At 37.7% G+C, this 19,878-nt stretch overlaps 5 protein-coding genes and 1 non-coding gene across 12 annotated transcripts; 3 read left to right on the top strand and 3 right to left on the bottom strand.

Moving 5' to 3' along the window:
- The first annotated feature begins 148 nt into the window (after positions 1-148).
- LOC103861578 lies at positions 149-2,154 on the top strand. The gene is made up of 2 exons (XM_009139295.3): positions 149-465; positions 720-2,154. The coding sequence occupies exons 1-2, from the start codon at positions 370-372 to the stop codon at positions 1,944-1,946; spliced, it is 1,323 nt and encodes a 440-aa protein (XP_009137543.1). The 5' UTR covers positions 149-369; the 3' UTR covers positions 1,947-2,154.
- On the bottom strand, positions 2,126-6,286 carry LOC103861579. 4 transcript variants are annotated; one of them, XM_033287074.1, is made up of 11 exons: positions 6,042-6,278; positions 5,722-5,787; positions 5,457-5,610; positions 4,970-5,097; positions 4,803-4,847; positions 4,661-4,714; positions 4,071-4,175; positions 3,776-3,979; positions 3,582-3,667; positions 2,666-3,465; positions 2,126-2,577 (listed from the first exon to the last, which is right to left on the bottom strand). In XM_033287074.1, the coding sequence occupies exons 3-11, from the start codon at positions 5,599-5,601 to the stop codon at positions 2,393-2,395; spliced, it is 1,752 nt and encodes a 583-aa protein (XP_033142965.1). In that variant the 5' UTR covers positions 5,602-5,610; positions 5,722-5,787; positions 6,042-6,278; the 3' UTR covers positions 2,126-2,392. The 4 variants fall into 4 exon arrangements, with proteins under 4 accessions (XP_033142965.1, XP_033142964.1, XP_033142963.1 ...); XM_033287073.1 differs by having other exon boundaries at positions 5,692-5,787; positions 6,042-6,277; XM_033287072.1 differs by having other exon boundaries at positions 5,719-5,787; positions 6,042-6,277.
- A 458-nt stretch (positions 6,287-6,744) lies between these two features.
- On the bottom strand, positions 6,745-8,806 carry LOC103861577 (probable prolyl 4-hydroxylase 12). 4 transcript variants are annotated; one of them, XM_009139293.3, is made up of 7 exons: positions 8,610-8,806; positions 8,254-8,370; positions 8,076-8,124; positions 7,900-7,989; positions 7,609-7,666; positions 7,319-7,491; positions 6,745-7,241 (listed from the first exon to the last, which is right to left on the bottom strand). In XM_009139293.3, the coding sequence occupies exons 1-7, from the start codon at positions 8,678-8,680 to the stop codon at positions 6,894-6,896; spliced, it is 906 nt and encodes a 301-aa protein (XP_009137541.1). In that variant the 5' UTR covers positions 8,681-8,806; the 3' UTR covers positions 6,745-6,893. The 4 variants fall into 4 exon arrangements, with proteins under 4 accessions (XP_009137541.1, XP_033142985.1, XP_009137542.1 ...); XM_033287094.1 differs by having other exon boundaries at positions 8,249-8,370; positions 8,610-8,805; XM_009139294.3 differs by having other exon boundaries at positions 7,319-7,666; positions 8,249-8,370.
- Positions 8,807-14,688: 5,882 nt separating this feature from the next.
- On the top strand, positions 14,689-17,223 carry LOC103861576 (actin-depolymerizing factor-like). The gene is made up of 3 exons (XM_009139291.3): positions 14,689-15,511; positions 16,008-16,264; positions 16,877-17,223. Exons 1-3 carry the CDS (start codon positions 15,509-15,511, stop codon positions 17,025-17,027), a joined length of 411 nt encoding a protein of 136 aa, XP_009137539.1. The 5' UTR covers positions 14,689-15,508; the 3' UTR covers positions 17,028-17,223.
- A 164-nt stretch (positions 17,224-17,387) lies between these two features.
- On the top strand, positions 17,388-17,469 carry TRNAS-UGA. Its single transcript has one exon. It is a non-coding gene; the product is annotated as a tRNA-Ser (tRNA).
- Positions 17,470-17,500: 31 nt separating this feature from the next.
- On the bottom strand, positions 17,501-19,718 carry LOC103861574 (low-temperature-induced 65 kDa protein). Its single transcript, XM_009139290.3, has 5 exons — positions 19,572-19,718; positions 19,278-19,493; positions 18,788-19,192; positions 17,837-18,715; positions 17,501-17,749 (listed from the first exon to the last, which is right to left on the bottom strand). Exons 1-5 carry the CDS (start codon positions 19,648-19,650, stop codon positions 17,649-17,651), a joined length of 1,680 nt encoding a protein of 559 aa, XP_009137538.1. The 5' UTR covers positions 19,651-19,718; the 3' UTR covers positions 17,501-17,648.
- Between the last annotated feature and the right edge of the window lie 160 nt (positions 19,719-19,878).

The raw sequence follows: 19,878 nt of genomic DNA, 5'->3' as shown, positions 1-19,878 counted from the left end.
AAATTCACAGTTTAATTTAATACAATAATTTGAGAATATTTCTCGAAGAAGGAAATAAAATAAAAAAGGAAGCGCGTGGGTCCCGACCGTCAATTTGGATGACATGGCAATATCTCGTGGGAAATTGAATGAAAAACTGTGGAAGATAACGACCGGTGAGAGAGAGAAGACTCATCCCAGTTCATAAGAATCAAAGCCTTGTTTGCTTATTTATACTCATCCTTCTTCGGTTTCACATTTCTTTTACTTAGGATCATTTGTTCCTTTTGATTCTAACCAGGGAAAAAAATCTCCACCTCCTCGTTTAATACTGAGATCGAAAGTGGTGATAGAGTTGTACAAATCTTGGATGTTAAACAAGTCTAAGATATGAGAAACTTGAACAATAACGTTGATACGGTGAGCGCCGCTGCTTCTGCCATCTTCTCCTCCTCCGAGTCAAGACTACAATCGTCGAGGGTGCAGGTAACTACGAGCTCTCCTTTTTTCCGGAGTGTACATATGTTTCCTCCTCTTCTTCTTGTCATCATAAATAATAAGAATATTGTTTTGAAAAAAAATAATAAGAATTGTTGCGTCTTGATTTGCCAACGTTTTCCGACAGGAGATCTCAATTACATTTTATGTCTGTTTGAAGTGTTAGTGAAGTGTTATATAGACTTTGGTTCTGTCCGAAGCTGATCAAAAATCTTGTATTTTTTTTTCTTGAAATTCATCAGAAGAAAAAATGGGGAAGCTGTTGGAGCTTGTACTGGTGTTTTAAATCACAAAAGAACAACAAGCGGATAGGCCACGCCGTGCTTGTACCCGAACCGGTTGCCTCCGGATCAGCTCCGGTGGCTCCAGTCCAAAACTCTTCGAGCAACTCAACTTCTATGTTTCTTCCCTTTATGGCTCCTCCTTCATCTCCTGCATCGTTTCTTCAGTCAGGTCCACCATCTATGTCCCACACTCCTCATGGTCTACTCTCCTTGCCGGTCAACACATATTCACTGAACGAACCGTCTTCAGCTTTTGAGATTGGACCTTACGCTCACGAAACTCAACCCGTGACTCCTCCTGTAGACTCTGCTTACACTACTCGACCATCCACTGCGCCGTTCACGCCACCTCCAGAGTCAGGTCAAATGAGTTCTGCAACGCCTTCTTCCCCTGAAGTGCCATTTGCTCAGTTACTTACATCTTCTCTGGAACGAGCTCGGAGAAACAGCGGGGGAATGGATCAACAGTTTTCAGCTGCGCACTACGAGTTTCAGTCGCATCAAGTGTATCCAGGAAGTCCAGGTGGTAGTCTAATCTCTCCTGGTTCAGGTACTTCTTCTCCTTACCCAGGTAAATGCTCCATCATTGAGTTTCGTGTCGGAGAAGCTCCAAAGTTCTTGGGGTTTGAGCACTTCACAGCTCGTAAATGGGGGTCGAGATTCGGTTCTGGATCCATCACACCTGCTGGTCCAGGTTCGAGGTTGGGTTCTGGTGCCCTGACTCCTGATGGTGGCGGAGGACTCGGACTCGGCTCAAACGATGAAGCTCACGGGTCGCTTGAAGGCACTGTTTTTGGATATTCAGATCACGGGTCGTCATGGAACGATGAAGCTCTCACGGTTGGTCATAGAGTTTCGTTTGAGGTGACTGGCGAAGACTTAGCACGTTGTTTTGCAAGTAAGCTAAACCGAGTTGGTTTAAATGATCAAATGGATACGTACCAGGCGGTTTCGCCTACAATGAGATGGAGTGACAAAACGTGGGGAGAAACAGAGAGCGAACTGAGTCACAAGTTAAGAACGTTTTCGCTAGGGTCGAGCAAAGAGTTCAAGTTTGATAACACTGAAGAAATGGTGAGAACGGAGTGGTGGTCGAATGAGAAGGTCATGCGAGAAGGTGATAACAACAGTCCAGGAAACAGTTGGAGTTTCTTTCCGGTGTTACGGTCTGGAGGATTCAGTTGACTAACTGAGAAAGAAAGAAAAAAAGGGTTTCTATCTTCTTTATTACCAGAAAGAACTAAACCCTCTAACATTGGAAGCAGTTCGGTGGTTTAGTAAGAGATTGGGGTGTAACAACTTATGCATATATTGTAGGAATCTATGTTGTACTGATATGACATTACAGTATGGTAGACTTCAGATTTGGCTAAATATCAATTTCATTTCAAAATTTCAAGTTTAAACCCTCACCATGGAGAAAGGTCAACAAAATAACAACTCAATGTCTTTCTATCGAGAAAATGAAGTAAACAAAAAAAGAATATTGACTCTTAAAATCAAGAAAAATCTCTCTAGAAGCAAAGAAAAAAAATACCATACGTCTCTCTCACTAATACTGCACTTTTGGTATACCTAAAAAATGATACTCCGGTCCAGAGACGAGCTCGTTCTTTTTTTGTTTAGATTTCTCAAGGAGTCCTCTGTTTTGGAACATACTTTACCTTGCTAACTTTTTCGCGTTTCTTCCTGAGCTTTGGTCGTGCGGCGGTTATAACACCATTCGAAGATTCGTGAGTGTTGTTGTTACCTGAAATGTCTGTTTCCTGAGACAGAACCAACGTCACGTGTTCTTCAGAGGTTGCCTCTTTCCATCCTGACAAGCCAATTCAGATTTTTGAGTAAACAAATATTGGAATTAAACGATAGGGAGAAAAAAAAAGACCAGTTAAAAGAAGTTTTACTCTTTGCAAGAAACGCCTTAGCTTCGTTCAAGCTTATGTGATGAGCGGTTTTAACTTCAGGTACAGTTGAGCTTGGGATCTTATCCTTTTTGTCTGTGTTTTCATCGATCCTTCCCTGACTGCTCACTGGCCTCCATACTTTTACAGTTGATTGGTCAGATGTGGGTTTCGCCTCAACAGTCTTCATTCTTGGCTCCTCTTCACGGCATTTTGCTTGGTTATGTTCTCCGGTGTTTCGGATTGTTACACTCAACGATCCAATCAGAACTTCACTGTTCTTTGTTCGATCCTGTTCATCCACTGTTGCTTCTGGTGATATCGAGTTGGGGTTATTGGCTTTTCGGCTCCAAACTTTAGTAGTATTGCCTCTTACGTCTCTGTTAGTTCCATTCTTTCGGATGCCTCCAAGTTTTGGCGCATGATTACCGTGGAACCCATTCGGCATTCCATGCTGTGATCTCTTCTCCATTTGTCTTCGCCCACTTCGCCTTTCCATGTTTTGACCATTACCCAAACCATCATCATCAACCATAGGCGCTTGAGTTTCACCGTTTCTTTCATTGTCCGTTTCCAGAACTTGAGGTTCCTCGAGGGATGAAGAATCCTCAACTGGTATGGAATCTGATCTCTGCGCCTCGGAATCTGAAGCTACAGATAACGGGCTTGAAGACTCAGCTGGGGAATGTTGTTCTTCTGATGTGGTACTCACGTCTTCGGTAGCATCTTTTTTTTGGTCCTTTACTCTTTGTTCTTTCTGTCTTAGCTTCTTCCTCTTCTTTCTCTCCAAGAGCTCGGCTTGTCTGCTCCAGACATAATACCAGCGAATAAGACTTAACACTTAGAAGCCAATTCAGAATTAGAGAATTGTGAATCTAGTAACGTTACATGACAAGCATTTCAATTGATAAGAACGCACCTTCTTTGAGCAGCTTTTTCCTCTTCAACCAGTAAATTTTGGCACCTCAGGGCTTCCGCATCTTTGTCAGCAAGCCATGCTTTGATCTTTACGTTAAGAATACAAAGATAAATCACAGTAGGCTAAGTCCTCGTCTTAGACACTTTGCACTGCCAACTAGAGAGCAATGTTGAAACCTTAAAGGAAAAATTTACCAATTTCTGTTCCAGGAGAAAGCTTGCGCAAGCAACGACATTTTTTGCCTCCAGCATATTTTTTCCAATTTCCCCGTCAAATATGTATTTTTGCATTGGTGCAGCCTCGTTACACATGAAAGTTTTTTCACTTGCTTCATCGAGGATGCTAAAAAGCTTCTGCGAAGAAATTGAAAACCTAGGTGTTCTAGCCTGGATAATATCCTGGAGAAACCAGAGCATGTATCACTAAATCAGCCATGAGTTGAGCATTGAGGACACTCTTTATCCAGAAAGGTAAAAAAGAAATTCATACCAAAAGGTCAGAACCAGCTCTTAGATAATATTGTGGCAGAGCAGTATATCCTGGTTTTTCGATAAGTGACATTAGTCCGGACTCAACTGATTCCCCAGCCACATCCTAAAAGAACCAAAACAAAGCATATTGATTACTCACACAGGTATGTATTAGGTAAAAGATGCAGAAATAGAATGCCAAAGAATGGGACAGCATGTATTAGGTATGCATACTCATCAGACGTGCGAGAGTATGTATACGAATTAAGTATGCTATGCTCTTGTTTTTTAACTAAAGCGTAATTATTGGGGAATTAATCCTATAACCCTGATGAAGTCATATGGCATTCTAGGAAACATATATAACAGCGTTGTTATTGTATCACACCTTGCACAAATGAAGAGAAAAAGTAATTAGACCTTCATGAAGAGTCAAAACCCTAGAAACGATGGGAGTGGGACAAACAACAATGAAATGAGTCATTGAGAAGACAGAAGAAGATGCAATACTAGACTCATATGCGATGCTCACCAGTCACCATGCACTTTAAACGACTAAAGATAAGAATTTCTTTTGTACAAAATAAATGTAACGTGGAATTATACTACCTCCAGCATCATGCTCTTTAATGAGAGAATCTCCGTCGCATCAACTACCGAGAGCTGAAAATACCAGAGGGATCGAACATGATCATTACCCAAAGGAAAAAAAGACTTAATCGAATTGGCAAAAAACTAAGAGATAACTTACCTTATCCCAAAACTCCCCCAGCGCATCCCTCTCTTTGCTGGAATCCTGGAATCATGCAAACACAATCTTCAGATGACTATTGAGTAAAAAGACTACAGCAACCAGAAGTTGGAACTTGGAAAGACATAAAAACAAAAGAAGTAGACCTAAGTTGAGAAAAAGCAAACCTTTTCCTGCTTTCTTGGACGCCGATGCACACGGCTATGCCTTCTATGGTTCACAGGAGAGCAAAACTCCCTGGCGCACTTTTCACACTTTTGCAGTTCTATCTTCAAAGGAGTCAGTAATGGCCAGCCTGGGAACGAAATAGAACATGAAATAAATCCCAAATCCCACACCCCAAACCACACATGCTATTCAACAAATCCCTTTAATCTAATACGATAAACATCTCAATATATATATAACCACATAACACCTAATCCACTGTTCCAATTCTAGAGGAGTACTTGTTATATCTTCAAAGGAGTCAGCAATGGCCAGCAGGTACCAATACCATACCCCAAGCCACACATATGTTATTCAACCATCACTTGAATCTAGATTCTAACATGATAAACCTATCAAGACTCTAAAACTACATATCCCCACTGATTCCAAGCCTAGAGTAGTACTTCTTGCCTGGGATAGAGAGACAATATCAGATCCAATCACCTGGACGCTCTAAGTTATGGAGAAGTTGAAAGAGCTGGACTGGATTATTATCAGGCCTAGGGAAGGAAAGAAAAGGATCCTTTCCAACGGCGCGTCTGATGAGCATGTCGAGAGAATCATTCCCATCTTGTTTCACCAGCTCCATCGACTTCAACTGCAAACACACACACGCACACAAAGTCACATCACCCCGTATAAATCTACATAGCAACTCTATAAATACAAAATCAATCACATAGTATTCGATTCAAATCATCAGAACCACTGAAACAACAGATGCCTAAATCTCGTTTCCCATCTTGTTTCACCAGCTGAGCTCCATCGAATTTGACTGCAACAATCATTGAAACACACACAGTCCTATAAACACATCACCCTCTGTATAGATTCCCTAAGCAACTACACATACAAATCATCAGAATCAGTACTAACACAGACGCCTAAATCTCCTAATCATGAAGGCGGAGTAAACTACAAACGTTTGGTTGATTTCGAATCTCAATCAACGACAGTTACGACGTGTACGCGAACGAATCGATTTTAAGTGATGATGGAAAGCGAATGGTTTAAGTCCCGATCACGCACCAGTAGAACAGTAACAGCAGATCGGGCGTGCGTGCGTGCGCCGAGAGGAAGATCAAGAGCGATCCTCGGGGCTTGGCAGGAAAGAAAGTCACCGAGAGAAAGTGATGGGACGCCAAAAGAAAATGAGAAGAAAATTTTCAGAGGAGGAGGAGGAGGCAAAGGAGCTGTCGTCGAAAAATTATAAAGGCCTAGTACGGAGAAAACAAACATAACCCTCAGGGGCTCCATTTCCATTAATTCCATCAAATATTAATTGATTAAAATCGGTATATACCCTTCTTTTCTTTTCTTTTTTCTTAACACATAAGATATATATGACTTTTAAGCTTTGGATGTTTAACGAAGAAGACTAGTCTTTGAAGAAAGTTATTATTCATTAAAATACATGATTCATGCACATTTGCTTTCATCTCTTTTGTCTGGTGATGATTCATGCACTTTTGATTTTGAAAAGATATATTTTTAGGTGTGATAAATTGTTTCCACACCCCGACGTCAGAAAAATGATGTATTGAAAATTAGTGAAAGAAATACTTAAACCCTGCTGTAGTAAGAAACTGAAAGAAATACTCATAAAAATATTATAAATTCTCATAAAATAAATGGAATCGTGAGTTGTGAAATCGTCTAATATTTTTCAAAATTGTGATAGTAATAAATCGGTGTCACGAGTCAATGTATTCAGAAACACATGTGTGATATATATGTTAGAAAAATATAATTTTGGATAGTCATGTACTCAAGTGTAAACTATACAAAACCACAGAAAAAAAACAGCTGTGATATTGAAAAAGTTTCAATTATGCCATCATTATTTTCCAATATGATGATGAGAATAGTACTTTTCAAGAATCAACAAGCGTTACAACTTTTTCTGCAGGTACCAAAGTAATCAGGAGAGCCAATCATATAGACAGGGTTTTTCTTGCATTCCCCAAGCTCAGCCCATCGTGGACAGCTCTCATCTTCATCACTGCATTCACCACTCCCCTCCTCATCCTTTCTTGCTTGTTTCTTCGCGTATATCAGTTTCGTCGCCACCAGCAGTTCCCCTTTCAGGACAGGGCATCTAAAATGAGTGCTCGTCTGATCCAAAGTCGCATTCAAGTGTCTGGTGAAGAACAAGATTGCGTTTCCTTTTACTGGTCTTAAGATGTTACCGGGCTCTGAGCAGTCTGACCAACTCCTTTTGAGTTTCACCTGAAGGAAAAGGATAGAAAACATGAATCCAAATATTCTTTGAGTTATGCCAAATAGATTCTTTTTGCTTTACTGACCTCTGAATGTGGGAAGAGAAGCTCTCCGCCTTGAGTTATGTTTGAGACGTAGAGAATGACAGTTGCCAACAAAGACTCATGCGTCACAGAGCTAGATTCTTCTCCAAAATAATCCAACTTCTTGTCTGACTTCTCCATAGTGTAACTTCTTACCTTGATGGGACCGCTGTTTTCTGCAAGATGTGCATCAAAAGAGAAACACAAGCAAGCAGTTTGGCCAAGAAGAAACTTATTACAAACATTACTCATGAAAAGAGCCCTTCCGAGACTGAAAAGTAAAGGTAAATTACCTCTTGGGAGGAAAGTCCACGCAGAAATTCTTTCTTCAATCCCAGCAACTATTGGGTCCTAGTTTATACCAAAACAAGGATTGTAACATAAAATTGTTACGTCCATTCAAATCTCCGTTAACTTGATAAGGATGTATAAGAAAGGTAACGACTTTGTGTTACAGACAAACTACAAGCATATATATCTTAAGAGTCTACTTCAAGAACACTTAGCATCTTTACCACATAGTGTTCCTCCAGGAACACGACAAAAGATTTCTTGTCAAGCTTGAAGAAAACAAAAAAAATTACCGGCACATCTAAGACGTGGTCAGAACTTGAAAGTTGAGTCTTCCCATCACCATCACCATCCCCTGATTTAACCTCTGAAGTTTCCTTCGCCTACATAAAAAAAGCAACCAACCATTAATCAAAAAAAAAAAAAACCAAATGTATTAATCAAAACAGGAAAGGAAGAGGAATGTTACCAGATGATCACACTCTTCCTCGGACAAGAACCCACGGTAAAGGAAGACCCTGTGGTGCATACCAAATAGTTCCAGACATACATTAGTAACGCTTGCAATAAATTGCAGGCTATCTAACAACTGACTGAAGAAGCATATATATATATATATATATATATCAAATCAAAAGGTACCTGACCTTGGTTGCCATGAAAGTTGAAGAACACGTCTCGGGTCCACAGACTTAGATCCAACAACATAACTCGACTGTATGTAACTCTCACCAATGTTATCTTTATCTCGGAGTTCCTTTCGACTGCGTAGAGGAAGAGCAGTAGTATGAATAAACATTTTTGCAAACCAACTATTGCAGAATCAATTAACATCTCAATGAATAATAAGGTTCAGTAGTGTTACGCAAGGATCAAGATATTCAAGTAACGCTAATCGCCACAATTAGAAGATGAATTAAAAAAAGCTACATGCATCCGCCGAAACCAATGGTCGCAGCTCGGTGATATGATTGATAAATGAGGGGATCACGACGAAACGCACCTTCCGCCTGAGCAGAAAGGGGAAGAAGAGATAACGATCAGAATAAGGAAGATTTGGCTAAGGGAAGCCATGGATCATGCATCCAGTGATGTTGGTTGGTGGTAACAACATAGCGTCGATCAAATATTCTCATGAATATCTTTTCCCTAATTCTTCATCCGATGAACACGAGGCTGCGACGACGTCGTTTCGGGAGTTGTGGCTTATTTTAACTTAAAACTAGAGCTTGACCCGCGCATCCGCGCATGTGTTAGTTTTTTGATAAATGAATATTTATTTGTATAAGTAATAATATATATTTTAAAATTTACCCGTTTAATTTTTTTTTAATATGACATTTATAAACACAATAATTTTATAGTTTATATTGAGTAGTTTTATTTTATCATGTAAACCCTTAATTATATCATCCATTTATTTAGAATACGACCTGTAAAATCACACAAATGTATTTTTATTTTTTATGGATCAAAATTTTATAATTATATATAATAAAATTATTGTATAAACTGTTTTTATGGATCAAAATTTTATGATTATGTATAATAAAATTGTTGTATACTATTTATTACGTATATGTGGAATTAGTAAAATAATTACTGTATAATGTATGTAATTACGAAATGTATATATGGAATTAATTATTTTCAAATACACATATGTATAATAAAAAGGAAAAGACAAAAAATATTAAAAATTAGGTTTATTAATTATTATTGCCATGATTTTTTTAGTTAGAATTTGATTTTGGAAATACATTAATTGAAGAGAAAAGACAAAAATCCTAAAAGATAGGTTAATTAATAACTTCAGTGGCATGCCATTGTAAATATAGTGGAAAACTAAGGGATAATCTAATTTTGTACTCCTATTTTAATAGATTAGATGTTTTGAGAATATTACAAATATAACCTTCCAACTTTCCGGTTTTCTACATCTATCCCGTGTACCATTGCAATGTAATCCTCGAAGATAATTCTAGTTTAGAATGTGAATTGATTATGGAATGAATCAAAATTTCATGAGCCAATTTTTTTTTTTTTTTAAGTTTCATTCAACTGTTGCTATAATTAAGTTTTATGCGTTCTCAACCAATTAGTAATGAATGTATTGCTTCAAATCTTTTATAATTATTCAAAGTGTTTTTTACAATTTAAAATGTGGTTATTATTCACATTTCTTTGAAATTGAGGCTTAATGTCTACTAATTTTTTAATATACATTCAACTAGGATAAGACTCGCGCCTTGCGCGGGATTAAGTTATTATTTTTATTATATTTTAGAGAATGAAACAATAGTTTGGCATCATTTGGATTAAGGGTGTTCAATTCGGATATCGGGTTGGTTTCGGTTCGGTTCGGTTTTTTCGGTATTTCGGTTAGTAAAATATAACTACTATTCTAAATCCATATTTACTTTGACTTTAGTCTTTCACGTACTTTTCAAAGATTTCAACTCGACGACTAAATTGATCAGCCAATCTTGTTGCTTTAAATCATTAGTATTTATATATATATATATATATATATTATTTAGTTTGAATATTTATTAAATAAAAATTCATATGGGTTACATTTTATGATAATTTGTAACTTTTTATAACAAAAAATAATCTATTGATCACAAAATTTTCAGAGTGAGAATCTTCAAATTTCTAATAATATATAGACGTCTTGAAAAATTCAAAATATAACATATAAGAAAAAATATAAATGTTTTTATTATATATTTAATGTGATTTTTTAATATCTTTCAATAATATAAAATTAAAAAAAAGAACTAAGATACCAAAATTGTTATCAAATATTTCTTATTCATAATAATTAATTTTCATATATACGTTAATCATATTAGGTAATTTTGTAGCTTCTAATTAAGGAAAGTGCAAAACAAAAATTTGGTAGATTATTTATCAATTCAATAGTTAGTTTATAAAAAATATAATGTAAGTTAAGATGGACCAACCTATTTTTCTAAGAATAGTATATTTTATATAGTAATTTATTAAATGAGAATTTATAATCATACAGTTCTATGATCATTCATATCATTTTATAACTGAATATTTAAATCATCTATAACAAAATTTTCAATGTGAAATCTTTAATAAGTTTATAATTTATAAATATTTTTGAAAATTCATTGAAAGTTATAATATTAAAATATTTTTGTAATCTTATGGTATATAGTTTAATATATATATATATATATGTTTTATTATTAAATGATATTTTTTACTCAAATGGTTTTAAAATCATGTGTATCTTCTTATAATATTAAATAAAAGTTCATATTAATACAATTTTATGATCATTTGTAACTTATTATGACAAAAAAAAAATCTATTGATCACAAAATTTTCAGAGTGGGATCTTCAAATTTCTAATAATTTATAGACGTTTTGAAAAATTCAAAATATAACATATAAGAAAAAATATATGGAAATTTTGACCCGAGACTAAATCAGACCAACATTTGCTTGATCCCAAAGAAGGAAAGACCGAGAGAAATGACGGAGTTCAGACCTATTAGCCTCTGTAACGTTAGTTACAAGATCATATCGAAACTGCTATCTAAGAGACTCAAGAGAGTTCTTCCTGAGCTGATTTCGGAGACTCAATCTCCCTTTGTGGCACGACGTTTGATCACAGATAATATTTTACTTGCGCAAGAGAACTTCCACGCCCTCCGGACAAACACCAGAGCTAGAGAAGAATTTATGGCCATCAAGACGGACATGAGCAAAGCGTACGACAGGGTGGAATGGAGTTTTATCCGGACCTTAATGCTGCGTTTGGGGTTTGCAGAAAAGTTGGTTGATCTTATTATGTTTTGTGTTACATCGATCTCCTATCAAGTGATCATTAATGGAGAACCCAGGGGTAAAATTATACCCACGAGAGGTTTGAGGCAGGGAGACCCATTATCCCCGTTCCTTTTCATCTTGTGCACTGAAGCTCTGATCTCCCTTCTTAAAGGAGCGGAGGATGAGAAGCGCATCTTAGGACTACGTGTGGCTCGGGCCAGCCCCCGGATATCTCATCTTCTCTTTGCGGACGATAGCCTTTTTTTCTGCAAAGCAGAAGTGAGACAGTGCAAGGAAATTTTAGACATCTTGGACTCATATGGAAAAGCTTCGGGACAGCAACTAAATGCGACTAAATCTTCCATCTTTTTTGGAAATAAGGTCGATCAAAACATAAAGCAGACTATAACAGCTGTTCTTGGGATTACTACTGAAGGTGGGATGGGCAAATACCTAGGACTCCCAGAGCAAATTTGTGGCTCTAAGATGAAAGTTTTCTCTTACGTACAAGACCGTCTTAATGGATGTGTTACCTCGTGGTCCGCTAGATTACTCTCGAAAGGCGGTAAAGAGGTTCAAATAAAATCTGTGGCGCAAGCTGTGCCGACATACAATATGTCGTGCTACTTGCTTCCACAAGGCATTGTGGAGAAACTAAAGAGTGCTATCTCAAACTTTTGGTGGAGCTCGAGCCAAAACAACCGAGGATTACACTGGATTGCATGGGACAAGATATGTGTTCCACATGATCAAGGTGGACTTGGTTTTTTGGACCTACACGACTTTAATATCGCCCTATTAGCAAAACAACTTTGGAGATTGATCCAGTTTCCAAACTCTCTGCTTGCTCGAGTCTTGAGAGGACGGTACTATAATCGATCAAGCCCCTTGGAAGATCGGAAGGTCTACTCACCCTCATATGGCTGGCGTAGCATTATGGCAGCAAAACCACTCCTCAAATCGGGCCTACGAAAGACTATTGGAGCAGGACAAAACACATGTGTTTGGTCTGAGCCTTGGATTCCGGACATTGAGGCTCGCCCGCCGAGACCATCCAATCAAATCACTCATAGACACCCAAAACTCCTTGTCCACTCCTTCATTAGGCGTGATACAAGGGATTGGGATACTAACCTGTTACTAGAATACTTTCATTCTGAGGATATCCCGTTAATACTCAAACTACGACCAAGTAATACGTGGTCTATGGATGGGTATGCGTGGAACTTTACAAAGTCGGGCGTTTACTCAGTAAAATCAGGATATCAACGTTTACAGAAGACTAAACCATGTGATGACGAAGCTCAGATTGTACAACCAAGTATCACTGGTTTACAGAGCCATGTGTGGAGTATCCCCGCTCCCGGGAAGATGAAACACTTTATGTGGCAAGCTTTGACAGGATGTATTGCTACAGCCGAAAGACTTGCATATAGACACTTGGGAACCGATAGGAGCTGTCCTAGATGCGGTGACCCTGAGGAAACCATTAATCACCTCCTCTTTGAATGCCCCCCGGCTCTCCAGGTGTGGGCTTTATCGGACTATCCGTCCCTTCCGGGTTACTTCCCGAGTACCTATGTTTATCAAAACATGAACTTCCTTTTTTGGAAGAAGAAAAACGTGACCCCTAGGGAACCACTTATTGAGACTTTTCCATGGATCTTATGGTACATTTGGAAGGCTCGCAATGATAAATTTTTCAATGGTAAGGATATCTCCCCATTGGATTCCCTCCAGCTAGCTTCCCTCGACGCTGACTGTTGGAGGAAAGCAAATTTACTGGAGGAGGGAGAAGAAGAGGAGCAACATCCTACTCCGTCACTGGTTTCGACTTCTTCTGTGGACCCCCAACGTCCGACCTGCCAAATCGATGCATCATGGATCGAGAATAGCACGGTTAGTGGCTTAGGGTGGTTCTACAAGGATCAAATGGGAGTTGAAAGATTTGGCCTACAAGGATGCAGGAAAAGCCTATCAGCTCTCCATGCAGAGATGGAAGGACTCATATGGTCGATGTCCTGCTTACGAGAGTTACAGTACACCGTGATTCATATCGAGACTGACTGTTCGGACCTGGTGGACATGATTTCGAACCCTACTGACTGGCCGGCTTTTGCCTCCGAGTTAGTTTCCTTTCGACTTTTACGAGCCGGTTTCTTGGAGTTCAGTATCAGCCGCATACCGAGGACAAGAAATTCTCGTGCAGATTCTCTCGCCAAGGAAGCAAGATGTAGCAGTGTTCTCTTTTCCCATATTGATCAGACTCAGTCGGACAGAGCGTCTCTTCGGAACGACTCAAACCCGACTACCACTTGATCTTAGAAGATGGGCGTCGACAAAAAAAAAAGAAAAAATATAAATGGTTTTATTATATATTTAATGTGATTTTTTAATATCTTTTAATAATATAAAATTAAAAAAAAGAACTAAGATACAAAAATTGTTATCAAATATTTATTATTTATAATAATTAATTTTCACATCTACGTTAATCATATTAGGTAATTTCGTAGCTTTTTATTTAAGGAAAGAGCAAAACATTTTTTGGTACGTTATTTATCAATTCGATAGTTAGTTTAATAAAAAGTGTAATATAAGTTAAGATGAAACAACCTATTTTTCTAAGAATAGTATATTTTGTATAGTTATTTATTATATAAGAATTTATAATCATACGGTTCTATGATTATTCATATCGTTTTATAACAAAATATTTAAATCATCGATAACAAAATTTTCAATCTGAAATCTTTAATAAGTTTATAATTTATAAATGTTCTTGAAAATTCATTGAAAGTTTTAATATTAAAATATTTATGTAATCTTATGGTATATAGTGTTTAATCTATATATATATATATATTTTTTATTATTAAATGATATTTTTTACTCATATGGTTTTAAAATCATGTGTATCTTCTTATAATAAAAATGTTAAACCATTGATCATTAATTTTTAACATAATAATTTTAATAGTTTTAGTCATTTATTGTCGTTTTTAAAAATTCAAAATATAACGTATACGAAAAAATCTAAATTTTACTTTTATAGCTAATTTGATTGTTTAATTTATTTTAATAATATAAAATTAAACAAAAAATGATGGAGGAGATATAAATTGTTATCAAATCTTTATTATTAAAATCATTAATTGTCATATATTTATTAGTCATTTATGGTAATTCCGTAGGTTTTATTTAAGGAAAGAAAATATCATATCATTATATCATATAGTTTGACCAACTTATGTATCTAACAATATATAAAAATCGAATGTGGACCTACTTATTTTTCAATTGAATGTAATTGACTACCTAATTGAGTGCCACCTATGCATTGAGGCCTCTTTTAATTAATACAAAATTGAGGTTACATCTTTTCAAATGTTCCTCAATTAATATATAAGGGATTACTATGAAGGGTTATATTGAAGTTTTTGTAAGAAGTAGATAGTGGATTTTTCTTTGAAAATAAGGATAACTGGTATGATAAGTGGATATTGGTACTACTGTCACTGCATGGCAAGCAAACGATTGATGCCAAACTTTCTAAAATTACAAAGCATATACATTGTATCTTTCATTAAAAATTTAAGTAACCCCTATTGTCAGATTGTGATCACCATTATTTGTAGTCTTTATGTGTGTTTGGTGTATGATATAGTCCGTTCATACGCATTTGATTATCTACATGTATTGTAAAAGTTTTTTTAAGAGATGGAAAGGAGCGAATAGATGCAACCTAGCGATCAACGTGAACAACAGCATATCATGAATGTATGGATGGATTAGAGTGTAAACAAATTGCTGCTAAAAATAGAACGGAAAGTGCCTTAAAAGAGGGATGGTTAGGCGAATTTTAAGGTTTGAAAAAATAACAGATTAAAACCAATATTAAAGTTAATAAATAAGAGCCTTTGTTTGTCCGAGTTTGTCTCGATCCTTTCTTCACCAAACCAATTAAGCATTATCCTCCAAAATTACATTCGTCTTTTTTTCCCTCTTGTGCCAGAAGACAATCCATATTCACACAAGAAAAAAAACAAATCTCTGTTCCTCGAGTCTTACCGTAGAAACTGAACAAAAACAATGGTTTGTTCTCTTTCTTCTCTGTTTGTAATAATTTTGTAGGCTTGTTGTTTCTAAACAATGGCTTGTAGAAGGCAATCAAGAAGATTTAGTTTTATTCCAAGTTAAGGATTGTATTTATCTTTTTAATCAGCCTAAGTTTTGATAGAACATCTGATCATGAAAATATTAAATATAGATACCTATGTAGAGTTTAGGAAAATATAGATTTTGGATGCATATCATGCTAGTATTGTCTAATTATGTTAGATCTCAGATTTCTTAATGTAGCCATGTTATATATTGACGTGATTCTCATTTCTTTGTATAGTTTATCACGTTTTAAATAACAATATTAGCGTGATAACTCAATACCAAAATGTATATATCACATATAAGCTAGCTGCCACATATAGATATTAGTATAGAACCAAAAACCTAGCTAACTTAGTATACAAGAATATAATGGATGGCATGATTGACTGCAATGATATAATGGATGGTATGATTGAACGAGAAGGCGAACGCGGCGTCGGGGATGGCAGTGGAGGACAACTGCAAGCTGAAGTTTTTGGAGCTAAAGAAAAGAACCTATCGGTTCATAATATTCAGGATAGATGGACAGCAAGTGGTGGTTGAAAAGTTAGGAAACCCGCAGGAGACTTATGATGATTTCACCAATTCCCTCCCTGCCGATGAGTGCCGCTATGCGGTTTTCGATTTAGATTTTACCACCAATGAAAACTGCCAGAAGAGCAAAATCTTCTTCATCGCCTGGTACGTTATATTAACCTTCCTTTTATTTATTTCAGTTTTACTATATATTTGTCATAAGATTATAAGGTTAAAACGCTTATAACATGTGAAATATGTATAGCCTCATATGAGATCATATCCACTTATATACAAACTCACTAAAACAAGACTAGTCAGAAGTGCGTAAATACTTAGCATCATCAATGGTTACATACTTTAAAGAGTATCTAACCAAATACAATATTAATAATTTCATTCAAATTTAGTTATCTAGTTAAAATTTAAACAAAAAAAGTTAAGTCAATTACATGGTGACATGTGGAGATGTTTCTCAAAAAAAAAAAAAATTTGAGCTTTTTGTACGAGATATAATCTTTATCGTATTTCTACATTTTTTCATTTTCATTTTTGATATTTATTGATCGAAACCTTTTGAAGAACTCTCATTGTGGATGTTCTTAGATTAAGTTAGATCTAACCAGACTAAACAAGCTGTGTAAATACATGTTAAAACTTCTTATACTTTTCGGAAATACAATACTTTGAATTTGTTTCAATAAGTGTGCTTATATTTCTTGGCTAAAAAAGAAAGGTGTGCTAATTAATGTGTTTGGGCTTGTTGGATGATTGTAGGTCACCGGATTCTTCTAGAGTGAGGATGAAGATGGTGTACGCGAGCTCTAAGGATAGGTTCAAGAGATCACTGGATGGCATTCAGGTTGAGTTGCAAGCCACTGATCCTAGCGAGATGAGCTTTGACATCGTCAAAAGCCGAGCTCTCTAAACATTTTCGTTGTATTCATCAAGCATTTAAAAATATATAATCTTTTCGTATTTCTCATATTAAAAAGAAAACAAAATTAAAACACTTTCATATTATGTAATTTTCTTGGTTATGATCTTATATTTCTTCAATGTCGTCGCCGTTCATTTTTCACTTCTCTTTTGTAGAAGTATTCTTATGGAAAGTTTAAAACAGATTATCATGAAAATATAGTTCGGAAGTTGAAACCATGCATATCTTGTTTGTGTTAACGTCCCAAAGCAAAGCTACTTTGTTATGCAAAAGGAATAGAACTATGCTGTAACCATTTTTAACATCCTGTCGATATCTGTAACTGAACAAGAAGAAATTTAACAGCACGTCGATATGTCCGAGTGGTTAAGGAGACAGACTTGAAATCTGTTGGGCTTCGCCCGCGCAGGTTCGAACCCTGCTGTCGACGTTTTGTATTGACTACTGTTTCAATTTCCAAAGGCCAGTTAAAGTAGTTTTCCATTATTAACCCAAAAAAACTTGTACCATTTCTACATGACAGCAGCAGAATTAGCCATGGATCAAACCAGAAACACATTGTACTCGAAAGCATTAACACACGCCATACATTATGAAAAGAAGCTAATCTCAATTTTCTTGGAACTTCTTCTGCACAGGCACAGAGCCACGCTTCTCACCGCTTCGTTGGCCCGCTCCTTCTGCTCCCGAACCGGAAAATCCCATATTCCCTAACCACCGGTACACCAAAACCAAACATCATTACACAAACGCTAAAATCAAGAAACGCGATTTTCAATTAAAAAAAACGGTGTTACCAATTGTGGCGCCTACGGACTGCGAAGAGTCTTGAACAGACTCAGTAGACTTTTGCGTCACTTCCTCCGTCGTACCGGAGATCCACGACGTAACAGCTCCTCTCAGCTTATCCACCATCCCTCCTTCGCCTTCCTCCGCATACCTTTCACCGTGTTTGATCGCTCCTTCCGATTTCGGATCCGGGAACCCTCCTAGCCTTTCCTCCACCTCCTTAGATTGCGTCACTGTCCCCTTCTTCGGTGTGTCTCCTCCGAGATGAAGTTTCTCGGCGACCACTTCCGACAAAGCCTTGTCCTCCTCCCCTGGAGTAAGTTTCTCCGCTACATATTCCTTGGCAGACACGCCCTTGTCCTGTCCTTGCTGCGTCTCCTCTGTTCCGCCGGAGAAGGGTAGCTTCGTCATCACGTTAGCTCCCGTCTCTTTGACCTTCTCGTAAACTGGAGTCACTACCGATGCAACCTTGGTCCCGTATCCTTCCCCGGAGCTCGGAGTTTCAGCTCCTACGTTTTCACCTTCCCCGGAGTATCCAAGCTTCGAAGCGACGACGTTTTTAGCCGCCGCAGCTTTATCCGCCACGACTGAGGTCACTGATGCGATCTTGTCGGTGTAGCCGCTCTGATCATGCTGATGCGTTTCATCTCCCCTCTGTTGTTCAAAACGTTCAGGGTTATGTCTAGCTTGAGTTCCTGTCGGAAGATCTTTACCCAAAGCAGTTCCTGACTTCACATCTACGTCATGTCTCTTCGCCGGAAGTTCTCTCTCAAGCCCGTGTCTTCTCTCAGGCAGATCTCTTCCATGCCCTAGCTGATCATCTCCGCCTGTCCCTGTCAACCTCGCAAGAGCTGCTATAGTCTGTGCTGCTCCAACTTCTCCACCAGCTGAGATACAAAAAATAGCATGAGTCAAAGAACCTAATTGAAAACCCTAAGACGTGGGAGACAAGCTATCACCTTTTCCGGTGGTATCAGTGACTTTGGACTGATAATTCGACATCCCTTTACCTGGAGCAGACGGGTCTTCCTCCAATACTCTGTCTCTCTCGACATGGACTTTACGTTGCTCACCAGGAGCAAACGTACTCGTGACATCTTCTGTTGAAGAGAGCAAAGACACGGGCGTGTTATGCGGCGTCATCGTAGGAGCAGCGCCTCTTTTTTCTTGTTTTTCCGACACACCGAAGGGTCTTACAGGATGAGGCAGAGCTTGAGAGGCATTGGGGGCTCGTGTTGGTTCAAATCCTCTGTTTGGCTCAGAGACTTTAGTGTGGGAAGAGGACACGACCGGGAAAGCTTTCGTTCCTGGAGGAACTATCTCCTCCTTCATCGGATCAGAAACGTGATGTGCTTTTCCTCGCGCTGCCGAAACAAATCCAATCAACCGTGTTAATACCAAAACATAAACTGCTTTTAAAGTGAAGTTTATAGTAAGGGAGGGGCAGACCTGGTGCACCACCGTGGACTTGTTGGCCTACGTCGTAATCTTCAGTATCTTCCTCGTCAAGATCGTGATCGTCGGGGATGTGTTGTTCTCCTCCACGATCATGCTCATGACCATGTCCATGTCCATGTTTAGTAAGAACGTTCTTTATCTTCTTTGCCTTTTCCTTAACTTTCTTCAAAACTTTCGATGGTCCTTTCTCATGATGCCCTTCTTCCTCTGCATCCAAAACACATGGAAACACATTCATTAGCTTACGTTGGGTTCTGAAAATTAGAGTTCAGTTTGGTATATAACCTGGATGGTGAATCTTGATTGGTTCCTCTGCTTGATGATGATGAGCATGAGTACGCTGCAACTGCGCTTGTGAATCCATTAGCCAAATTCTTTTCTGTGAGAAACTCGTGTAGTTTCTTGAAAGCTTTATACAGAGTGAGTGATAGAGGAGGACACATGTGTCCTCTATATTTCCGTTAGAGGATTCCACGTGTCATGTATTGCCACGTAGCCGGCTCTTGATTCTGTACGTGGCTCTCTTGGAATGTGATCTTTATCCGGGAAGTAATGTCGATGTAACTTCTTAAAGAAGTTAATAGACCTAACA

Source organism: Brassica rapa, chromosome A03, assembly GCF_000309985.2.
Source record: "Brassica rapa cultivar Chiifu-401-42 chromosome A03, CAAS_Brap_v3.01, whole genome shotgun sequence".
NCBI lineage: Eukaryota > Viridiplantae > Streptophyta > Magnoliopsida > Brassicales > Brassicaceae > Brassica > Brassica rapa.
This window is presented reverse-complemented; position numbering and strand designations above follow the sequence as displayed.

Coding starts and splice junctions, on each gene's coding strand:
- LOC103861578 (XM_009139295.3), top strand. CDS start 370: ATGAGAAACTTGAACAATAACGTTGATACGGTGAGCGCCGCTGCTTCT. Junction 466..719: donor TACAATCGTCGAGGGTGCAG/GTAACTACGAGC, acceptor GAAATTCATCAG/AAGAAAAAATGGGGAAGCTG.
- LOC103861579 (XM_009139296.3), bottom strand. CDS start 6,284: ATGGAATTAATGGAAATGGAGCCCCTGAGGGTTATGTTTGTTTTCTCC. Junction 4,715..4,802: donor TGGGGGAGTTTTGGGATAAG/GTAAGTTATCTC, acceptor TGGTATTTTCAG/CTCTCGGTAGTTGATGCGAC. Junction 3,980..4,070: donor GAGCTGGTTCTGACCTTTTG/GTATGAATTTCT, acceptor TGGTTTCTCCAG/GATATTATCCAGGCTAGAAC.
- LOC103861577 (XM_009139292.3), bottom strand. CDS start 8,680: ATGGCTTCCCTTAGCCAAATCTTCCTTATTCTGATCGTTATCTCTTCT. Junction 8,125..8,253: donor CAACTTTCATGGCAACCAAG/GTCAGGTACCTT, acceptor TATGCACCACAG/GGTCTTCCTTTACCGTGGGT. Junction 7,667..7,899: donor ACCACGTCTTAGATGTGCCG/GTAATTTTTTTT, acceptor GGTATAAACTAG/GACCCAATAGTTGCTGGGAT.
- LOC103861576 (XM_009139291.3), top strand. Junction 16,265..16,876: donor AAAATCTTCTTCATCGCCTG/GTACGTTATATT, acceptor GGATGATTGTAG/GTCACCGGATTCTTCTAGAG.
- LOC103861574 (XM_009139290.3), bottom strand. CDS start 19,650: ATGGATTCACAAGCGCAGTTGCAGCGTACTCATGCTCATCATCATCAA. Junction 19,193..19,277: donor AGTCCACGGTGGTGCACCAG/GTCTGCCCCTCC, acceptor TTGTTTCGGCAG/CGCGAGGAAAAGCACATCAC. Junction 18,716..18,787: donor CACTGATACCACCGGAAAAG/GTGATAGCTTGT, acceptor TTTGTATCTCAG/CTGGTGGAGAAGTTGGAGCA.